This window comes from Cebus imitator, unplaced genomic scaffold (assembly GCF_001604975.1).
Source record: "Cebus imitator isolate Cc_AM_T3 unplaced genomic scaffold, Cebus_imitator-1.0 Scaffold0, whole genome shotgun sequence".
Taxonomy (NCBI): domain Eukaryota; kingdom Metazoa; phylum Chordata; class Mammalia; order Primates; family Cebidae; genus Cebus; species Cebus imitator.
The window spans coordinates 5,511,293-5,520,998 of NW_016107315.1; the positions used below are offsets into that span (position 1 = coordinate 5,511,293).

At 55.8% G+C, this 9,706-nt stretch overlaps 1 protein-coding gene across 9 annotated transcripts in view; it reads left to right on the forward strand.

Annotated features, from left to right (window-relative positions):
• The first annotated feature begins 58 nt into the window (after positions 1-58).
• SLC26A6 (solute carrier family 26 member 6) overlaps positions 59-9,706 on the forward strand; it is an 11,959-nt gene continuing 2,311 nt past the window's right edge. Inside the window, exons 1-18 of one of the 9 annotated variants that reach the window (XM_037745680.1) lie at positions 107-185; positions 759-1,777; positions 1,866-2,024; positions 2,112-2,251; positions 2,418-2,528; positions 4,621-4,778; positions 4,979-5,143; positions 5,222-5,386; positions 5,713-5,795; positions 5,879-6,026; positions 6,295-6,408; positions 6,507-6,584; positions 6,903-6,998; positions 7,082-7,188; positions 7,349-7,418; positions 8,339-8,431; positions 8,512-8,619; positions 9,020-9,112. In XM_037745680.1, the coding sequence (XP_037601608.1) occupies positions 1,710-1,777; positions 1,866-2,024; positions 2,112-2,251; positions 2,418-2,528; positions 4,621-4,778; positions 4,979-5,143; positions 5,222-5,386; positions 5,713-5,795; positions 5,879-6,026; positions 6,295-6,408; positions 6,507-6,584; positions 6,903-6,998; positions 7,082-7,188; positions 7,349-7,418; positions 8,339-8,431; positions 8,512-8,619; positions 9,020-9,112 (1,956 nt within the window). In that variant the 5' untranslated portion in view covers positions 107-185; positions 759-1,709. Of the gene's footprint in view, positions 186-265; positions 1,778-1,865; positions 2,025-2,111; positions 2,252-2,417; positions 2,529-4,620; positions 4,779-4,978; positions 5,144-5,221; positions 5,387-5,712; positions 5,796-5,878; positions 6,027-6,294; positions 6,409-6,506; positions 6,585-6,902; positions 6,999-7,081; positions 7,189-7,348; positions 7,419-8,338; positions 8,432-8,511; positions 8,620-9,019; positions 9,113-9,706 lie in introns of those variants that run through there. The other 8 variants (XM_037745741.1, XM_037745863.1, XM_017511107.2 and 5 more) reach the window with 8 other exon arrangements.

Sequence of the window (9,706 nt, forward strand, 5' to 3'; positions counted from 1 at the left end):
CCCGCCCCAGCGCGCTGATTGGCCCAAGCCTCCCCGTCCTGCCCCGGGATTAGGCCCTGGGAGCGCGCCGCTGGCCTCGCCCGGTCCCGGCGGCGCCTTCCGGAGCGTAGCGGCCTCTCGCCCTAGCAGCAGGAGCCGCCGGCGCCGGCCTGCTTGCGAGCCATGGGGCTGGCGGATGCGTCGGGGTGAGTTCCGCGAGCGCCTAGCTGGAGCAAGCATTCTCCGCTTGCGACGCCTCGGTTACCTCTTTACCGATTTTCTGCAGGCGGCTGCAAGGGATGGGGGCGGGAGCCGGCGCGACCCCAGCCCCTTGGGCTGTGCGGAGAGCCGCTGGAGTGCTGCCCGAGGGACAGCTCGGGCCACAGGGTGGCAGCTGCATGCGGAGGAGCCCAGCCAGGAGATGTGCCGGCCGGGCTGCGTGGGGGCCGGAAGTCCCTGGCGGCGGCCAGTGGACTAGCTGCTTTCAGCTAGGGCCCGAGTCCACCCAGCTCCACTGACCTGGAGAGTGAGCACCCCGGCCTTTCTGGCCCGAGTTGCCCTCCTAAAGGGAGGGGCCAATGCTCAAGGCTCCGCCCTCCAGACGCGTGTCCCACGTTGTGCGGGGAGGGAGTCCTTTAAGAAACCTGAGTGACTCTCGTAGGAGGGGAGAGGGGGCTCTAAGATCTCCTTGAGACAGCGGTGCCGAGAATCTATGAGGATCTTCCTTGCACCCACTCCAAACTCCTTCAACCGTACAGCCAGGTTAGAGGCCCTCCCAGGTGAGTTCCTGTCCCTCGAGTGGGATCTTCTCCGCGGGTCAGGGCTTTTCCAAGATCAGAGCTTTCCTGACTGGTGAAAGCTTCCCACAGGCTAGAGCTTTCCCCCAGGTAAGATCCCCCTGTTAGATAAATTCCCAGGTGAGAGCTTTTCCCCTTTCCATCGGGAGCCTCCCCCCAGGTCAGAGCTTCCCCTAGGGAAGAGTTACCTCTAGGTGAGAACCCTCTTCCTCTAGGTCTTTTCTTCCCATGTGAGAGCTTTCTCTGACTTCAGGTAGGAGCCTCTGGGCAGAAGGAAGATTCCCCCTATGTCAGAACTTGCCTGGCTGGTAAACATTTCCTGGCAGGTTAGAGATCCCTCTAGCTGAGATTCCCCTTGAAAGCTTCTATTCCCAGGTGAGCTCTTTCCCCCACTTCAAGTGGGTACTTCCCTTTCCAGGTGGGGTCCTCTCCCTCTAGGTGAGAGATTCCCGCTCCAAGAAAGACCTTTTTCTCAGGTGAGAGCCATTCCTTGGCTTCCCCAGACCAGGCCTGAGCTGTCTACCACCTGGACCCTGGGGCTGGAGGCCCAGGGGCAAGCTTGGCCCCAATACTTTCCTTCCCTTAGAGAGGTGGGTCTCATCTGAGGCCTGAGGCTTGGGAAGGGAGTTGCTTGAGGAACTGGACCCCTGGTTTGCTGGACCCCTTCCCTGAATGTGCTCTCAGCCAGCACTGGGCTCCCAGGGCAGCTGGAGGAGGACCGGGGGACAGGACAGGGATTGGCTAGGGGAGTGGGATTGGCACGGAGAGGGGCAACCTGGTACTTGGACTGGTGGAATGTCCAGCACTGGGCAGCCATAACTTGGCTGGAGGTATAGATCATGCTCATCCTGCAGTCCCTTCTTGGGGAACTTTGTCCTAGAAGGAGGCTTCCACCAGCCAAAGTTCAGGTACTGCCCCTGTCTGGGTTTGGGCATGTGGCCCACAGATGCCAGCTGGGGGCTGGAATACTGTACCTTGATCTTGGGGCCTGGAAAAATCAGGTAGGTAACTCTCTAGCCCTAGGTGGAGGTATGGGGGAGGTTGGGCCAGGGGTGCCCTCACTGTATCTCTGTGGTCTTGCCACCCCAGACCGAGGGACACACAGGCACTGCTGCCTACAACACAAGCAATGGAGCTGCGGAAGCGAGACTACCACATGGAACGGCCGCTGCTGAACCAGGAGCAACTGGAGGAACTGGGGCACAGGGGCTCAGCACCTAGGACCCACCAGTGGCAGACCTGGTTGCAGTAAGGCCGAGATTGTGGTCTGGGGACGCTGGCAGGGCCCAGGTAGCCCCTGTTCCTGACCACCTACCCCTCATATCATGTCCCCAGGTGCTCCCGTGCTCGGGCCCATGCCCTTCTGCTCCAACACCTCCCGATTTTGGTCTGGTTACCCCGGTATCCTGTGCGTGACTGGCTCCTGGGTGACCTGTTATCCGGCCTGAGTGTGGCTATCATGCAGCTTCCACAGGGTGAGCCACCTTCAGTGCCTTGGCCTGGAAACCCTGTGGTCTGTGATGCCCAAAACTGAGGCCATGGCCTGTATCTTGGAACTGTGGCACCTGACCCAGGGCTGGGATTCCCTTATCTTTTCAAGATCCTCCCTCTAGGCCCACACTGCTACCATTCTACCCCTAGGCTTGGCCTACGCCCTCCTGGCTGGATTGCCCCCCGTGTTCGGTCTCTATAGCTCCTTCTACCCTGTCTTCATCTACTTCCTGTTTGGCACTTCCCGGCACATCTCTGTGGGTAAGTGGGGGCAGGCCTAGCGTTCCAGGAGGATGCCCACATCTACCATGGAGGACAGGGTGAGGGGGTGCTGAGCAGGGCAGGAGCAGCGGGGGAAGAGGGTGGCATTGGTGCTGCATCCTGGGCTAGCCCACGAGTCATTCCCAGGCAGGACTAGATCCCTGACCATAGGATCACAGAGGCAGGGGACCTCAAAGCCCTGGCTCCAGCAAGATGTGAGTGGGTGAGGTAGCCCAAGGGCCCTGGAACTTAGCAGAGGCCTGACCAGCCTGAGGCAAGCCCTGACCCCTTCCCTACTCTACAGAGAGTGTCTGTGTCCCTAGACCAGTAGACACAGGTGGGACAGAGTAGATGAGGCAGGGCCAGCATTTCTTTTTTTTTCTTTTCTTTTTTTTTTTTTTTTTTNATTCAACATAGTACTGGAAGTTCTGGCCAGGGCAATAAGGCAAGAAAAAGACATAAAGTGTATTCAATTAGGAAAGGAGGAAGTCAAATTGTATCTATTTGCAGATGACATGATTGTATATTTGGAAGACCCCGTCATCTCAGCCCAAAATCTCCTTAAGATGATAAGCAACTTCAGCAAAGTCTCAGGATACAAAATCAATGTGCAGAAATCACAAGCATTCCTATACACCAATAAAAGACAAACAGAGAGCCAAATCATGAGTGAACTCCCATTCACAATTGCTACAAAGAGAATAAAATATCTAGGAATACAACTAACAAGGGATGTGAAAGACCTCTTCAAGAACTACAAACCACTGCTCAAGGAAATAAGAGAGGACACAAACAGATGGAAAAACGTTCCATGCTCATGGTTAGGAAGAATCAATCGTGAAAATGGCCATACTGCCCAAAGTAATTTATGATTCAATGCTATCCCCATCAATCTATCACTGACTTTCTTCACAGAATTGGAAAAAACCACCTTAAAATTTCCTGTCTCTTTACTTGTGACCTCCTTTAATTCAAAGGCCATGTTTTATGGTTGCCCCAATACTTAGCACATTGCCTAACAGATTGTAAGCTCTCAATGTATCTTTACTGAATTAATGAAAGAACTATCTTCCCAAAGGTGTTTTTTTAAATTCTTATCAAACATGGAAATAATTTATAACTAAACATTTTGTAAGAATTCATAATAGGAGCTTCTCATTTTAATTAGCTGCTACCTATGTGCCAGTTCATTATATAACCCCTAATATATGTTATAAAGAACACCTGAGTAAGTAAAATCAATTATCATTCCCTTTTTATATATATGGAACCAGAGGTACAAAGAACCTAAGTAACTTGAGGAAGGTATCGGAATTAGGAAGTAATAAAGCCAGACAGTTTGACTCAGAGCCCTTGCTTAATTACTGTTAAAATGCTATCTTATAGTGAAAATTAAGAGAGAGATGCAAAAAGGTAAGGTTTTTGTTCTAATAAGCATTGTCTTAAACTAATGTATTTTAAAATGATGTACTTTAAAATACTTCAAAATAAAAAATTAAATTATAGGCTAACTCATTCTGGACAATCCTTCCTGAAAAAATATACAAGAGTATTTGCTGAATCACAGTGTATGTATGCTCAAATCCTTTTTTTTTTTTTTTTTAATGGTGTTTCGCTCTTATTGCCCAGGCTGGAGGGCAGTGGCGCAATCTTGGCTTACTGCAACCTCCGCCTCCCAGGTTCAAGTGACTTTCCTGCCTCAGCCTCCCAAGTAGCTGGGATTAGAAGTATGCGCCACCACACCTGGCTAATTTTTGTATTTTTAGTGGAGACGGGGTTTCTTCATGTTGGTCAGGCTGGTCTCAAACTCCTGACCCCAGGTGATCCATCCACCTCGGCCTCCCAAAGTCCTGGGATTACAGGCGTGAGCCACCGCGCCCGGCAAAGCCAGCATTTCTAACCACCATTAAGGGCCCACGAGCTCAGGATTCACTCCTGGCCTGGCCATGCCTGAACCCCAGTACTGCCCCCATTCCTACAGCCATGGTCTGAGGATGTTTGTCCAGAAGTGGAAGTCTCCTGGCCTCTCTCTTAAGACTAGGGCAGGGCAGTGTCCTTTCCCCTTCAGACCTGCCCTGTGCCATCCTTACAGGGACCTTTGCTGTTATGTCTGTGATGGTGGGCAGTGTGACAGAATCCCTGGCCCCACAGGCCTTGAATGACTCCACGATCAATGAGACAGCCAGAGATGGAGATGCTGCCCGGGTGCAGGTGGCCTCCACACTCAGTGTCCTGGTCGGCCTCTTCCAGGTGTGGAACAGTCAGGAGGACGTGCCCCCACCATCACTTCTGCCCCTTCCACTACCCCATCTGCATTCCCCTGAGGGTCCGACCATCTTCATCCTCCTCTTGCTGCCCACTCATCCCCCTCCCATCCTACCTGCCCTGCGCTCCTTGTCGGCTACCCTTAGGACCCCTGCCTCCCCTGACTGCCCCTGGCCACCCCATAGGTGGGGCTAGGCCTGGTCCACTTCGGCTTCGTGGTCACCTACCTGTCAGAGCCTCTGGTCCGAGGCTATACCACAGCTGCGGCTGTACAGGTCTTCGTTTCACAGCTCAAGTATGTCTTTGGGCTCCATCTGAGCAGCCACTCTGGGCCACTGTCCCTCATCTATGTGAGTGAGGGCAGGGGGAGGGAAGGGTAGGTGTGCCTTGTGGCCTTGAGTGCTGGCTGTGACCCTGCCTCTCCTCAGACAGTGCTGGAGGTCTGCTGGAAGCTGCCCCAGAGCAAGGTCGGCACCATGGTCAGCACCATGGTCACCGCAGCTGTGGCGGGAGTGGTGCTCGTGCTGGTGAAACTGTTGAATGACAAGCTGCAGCAGCAGCTGCCCATGCCGATACCCGGGGAGCTGCTCACGGTTCGAGGGCCAGGGAACAGTGGGCTGGGGGGGAGAGCAGGTCAGGTTGGGTCCCTGCCACGCGGGCAGCATCCTGTGTTTGAGGGCCAGCTCGAGGGGGACTGGGAGAGTTCTTGGGTATTGTGGGGGTCACAGCAGAAAGCCCCTATGTTCATTTCTTCCTGCCCCTGACAGCATCTCCCCATACCCGAAATGGCGTTGCCCATCTCTCACCCCACCCCTGAAGAAGGGTTTGCCTGATGTCTCCCTCCTCACCCCACGTGGTTTACTCATCCCCCCAACCATGATGCCAGCACCTGCCTCCCTAACTGTGTCCTCTCCCACAGCTCATTGGGGCCACAAGCATCTCCTATGGCGTGGGTCTGAAGCACAGATTTGAGGTAGACGTCGTGGGCAACATCCCTACAGGGTGAGCTCTGGCCTCTGTCAGGTCAGGGAGGGTTGGGTAGCCAGGCCCAGACCTTGCTTTGGCCTCACAGATGCCTCTCACAGGCTGGTACCCCCAGTGGCCCCCAACTCCCAGTTGTTCTCAAAGCTCATGGGCAGTGCCTTCGCCATCGCCCTGGTTGGGTTCGCCATTGCCATCTCACTGGGGAAGATCTTCGCCCTGAGGCACGGCTACCGGGTGGACAGCAACCAGGTCTGGGTGATGTGGGACGTGTAGGAAGCATCTAGGTGTATGGAGGCACCAGCAACGGGTTGGGGGAGGAACAGGTGGGACATGGGGAGACAACAGATGTGCTGGGGCCATGGGGGGCACTAGGGGTGGGAGAGCAGGATGTGTGGGACAGCATCCAGTCTCTGGGGGCCACTGGGTGGGGATGAGATTGGGGATACACAGGCCTAGACACAGTGGGACAGCAGCCAGGCACTTCTATTAAGTCTCACACCCACACTCCCTCCATCAGGAGCTGGTGGCCCTGGGCCTCAGTAACCTCATCGGAGGCATCTTCCAGTGCTTCCCTGTGAGTTGCTCTATGTCTCGGAGCCTGGTACAGGAGAGCACCGGGGGCAACTCACAGGTGGGCTTTGGATGTGGGCATGAGGGTGGACATGGACGTGCACACTGCTTTGCCTGGGGAAGGGGGTCTCACCCCTTGCTTGCCCCCTCCCCCAACAGGTTGCTGGAGCCGTCTCTTCCCTTTTCATCCTCCTTATCATTGTCAAACTTGGGGAACTCTTCCGTTGCCTGCCCAAGGTGAGCCCCCAACCAGCCAGGCTTCAGGTCTTGGCCAGGCCAGGGCTCAGATCAGCCAGTCTAGGTTCAGGCGAGGGGTGGGGACACAGGTTAGGTCCTGTCTTTCAAGGCTGAGCTCTTCAAGGTGAGATTTGGAGTCAAGGGTCAGGGGTTAGAACCTTTCAGAGTCAGATCCAAGTGGTCAGGGTCAGGGGCTGAGTGGGGTTCGTGTCTGGTGTTCTGTCGGAGTGCTTGGGCTCAGTCTGGCCATGCCTCGATGGGGGGGTTGTCAGCATCGGGTGCCCTCAATGGCCCCTGGCAGCACTGCCCCCACCCCAGGCAGTCCTGGCGGCCATCGTCATTGTGAACCTGAAGGGCATGCTGGGGCAGCTCAGTGACGTGTGCTCCCTCTGGAAGGCCAATCGGGCGGATCTGGTGAGTGCTCTGGGAGTCCAGGGCAGGGACTGGGCAGCCCCATGGCTCTTTGCCACTCTTCAGCCACTGCCCTTTGTTCTCAGCTCATCTGGCTGGTGACCTTCATGGCCACCATCCTGCTGAACCTGGACCTTGGCCTGGTGGCTGCAGTCATTTTCTCCCTGCTGCTTGTGGTGGTCCGGACGCAGAGGTGAGTTCGCGATGTTGGTCGCCTCATTCCAGCTAGTGGGGGAATGCCACAGGGTTCCCCCCAGCTTTCCGCACATATCCAGGGACTTCAGGCTTCTTCAGACTTCTCTGCTGTACCCGTTTTCTGTCCCCTCTTCATTCATTCTCTCTCTCCTCCACAGGCCCCACTACTCTATCCTGGGGCAGGTGCCAGACACAGATATTTACAGAGATGTGGCAGAGTACTCAGAGGTGAGCCGGACGGCATGGAAGGGGAGACGAAGAAAGAATGGGCCTTTGTGGGTCTGTTCCACACTTGACCAGGACACTGGGGGCTGAGGACACTTTGGCTTTGGTTGTTGGGAGTTCAAGGGAGGAGATGGGGTCTACGATCCCCTCTAGAGGTATGAAGGGACAGAGGGAGAGTGGACAGAGATGGGGCTGGGGAGAGGTCTGTCATGGAGTCAACAGCCCAAGCTCTACCTGCAGAGCAGTCCCAGGTCAGACAGAGCCAGAGCAGCAGCTCCCTGGGCCACCAAGATGGAATAGAAGCATTTCCTGATCTGATCAGTGGAGTTACTAAATCCCCGGTCATCCATTGACCTCCTGAGAGGTCTTGGGCCAAGTGCTGGGACCATAGGTGGGGGGCTCTGGAAGAAAACAAGGCTGTTCCCTGCAACATGGGTGCAGTGCGATTAGGCGGTGCGGGGAGGAACTAAGGGGTCTGAGACATGGGAGAGGAGGAGCCCAGCCAGGTAGAAGAGGGGTGCTGCACCATGCAGGCCTGGAGCCCAGCAGAGACCTGGGCTGTGACCTAAATGGGGTGTGAGCTGGGGAAGGTCTGATTGGGGTGACAGCCTAGGAGGATCTCTGTCTGGGTGCAGAAAACAGACCAAAAGGCAGGGGTTGGAACCCCAAGAGAAGGGCTAAGAGCCTGTGAAACCTGCCTGGGTGGTGGCAGGAGAGGTGGGGAGGGAGAGGCGAGGTGGAGGGATGGGGATGACACTGCCGGGCTAGTGGCCCAAGTCCCTGGGAGGGCCTGGACTCTAGGCTGGGGAGCAGAGGCGTAGGTGGTGACAGACACTGGGCATGCTAGGGAAGGAAAGGCAGGAGAACAGGGTGAAGCCGGGAGAGGAGAGATCCAGCCCCCACGAGTTCTGCCCCATCCCCAGGCCAAAGAAGTTCCAGGGGTGAAGGTCTTCCGCTCCTCAGCCACCGTCTACTTTGCCAACGCTGAGTTCTACAGTGATGCACTGAAGCAGAGGGTGAGGCAGGGTCCCCAGGGTGGGTGTCAGGCCCCAGCTCCCCCAGAGCTCACCACTCCTTCTCTGACGTTTGGCTCCAGTGCGGTGTGGATGTCGACCTCCTCATCTCCCAGAAGAAGAAGTTGCTCAAGAAGCAGGAGCAACTGAAGCTGAAGCAACTGCAGAAAGACAAGAAGCTTCAGAAACAGGCAGGGCCCCTTTTGGCTGTCCCCTGCGCTCTGCTCCCCACCCCTGCCCCCTGCCCCAGCCTTTCTCCTGGCCTCTGGCCTCTTCACTCATCCTCACTCCTCATCCCTTCCCCATTCTCCCTCATGCTCCCAGGGACCCTGCTTCCCTCCCTAGCGGGTCTGGACTCTAGGTGGAATTTTGTTTCTCTCCCGTCGTCTGAACCAGTGACAGTGTGAACCGTCACAGTCCTCTTCCCTTTCATGGCTGTTCCAGGAGCTTCAGCCTGGCTGCCCCGGGTCCCACAGCTTTCAGTCCTGGCCCGGCTACCTGCCCAACACTGGGTCATCACCAAGGCCTATGTGACACGCTGTCATGGCAGCTGGGATAGCTGTTTCCCATCCCCTGTCTTCCCTGGCATAGGCTGCCTCCTCCAAGGACACCTCAGTTTCCATTAATGTCAACAGCAGCCTGGAAGACATGAGGAGCAATAACGTTGAGGACTGCAAGGCGATGGTGAGGCTGGCGGTGGGAGAGGAGGGGACAGCTGTGAGCTGCAGAGATGCAGCCTCCACGCATGTCTCATGAGGAACGCCATGGACCCAGCAGCTGTGGGCTCTAGGGAGCTGTGCCGATGGCAGGAGGAGTGGGAGCTGGCTCAGATACTCTGCAGGGAGATTCGTGATATGCCACAGAATCTAGGCCTATACTCTTAGACCTCAATGAAGATTCTGAATTTGTAGATGCCATTAAGACCCCCGCAGAGTCTGCTCATGGGTAGAGGAAAGGGATTGGGTGTATGGCAAAAAATCTAGGGGTCAGAGGCAGGTGTGTGGTGGTGTGCACCTGTAGTCCCAGCTTTTTAGGAGGCTAAGGCAGGAAAATCATTTGAGCCCAGGGGTTCAGGGCTGCAGTGCGCTCTGATGACACCTGTAAATAATCACTGCATTCAACCTGGGCAATGAGGCAACACCTCGTCTCTTAAAAAAAAAATCTGGGGGCCGGGCGCGGTGGCTCAAGCCTGTAATCCCAGCACTGTGGGAGGCCGAGGCGGGTGGATCACGAGGTCAAGAGATCGAGACCATCCTGGTCAACATGGTGAAACCCCGT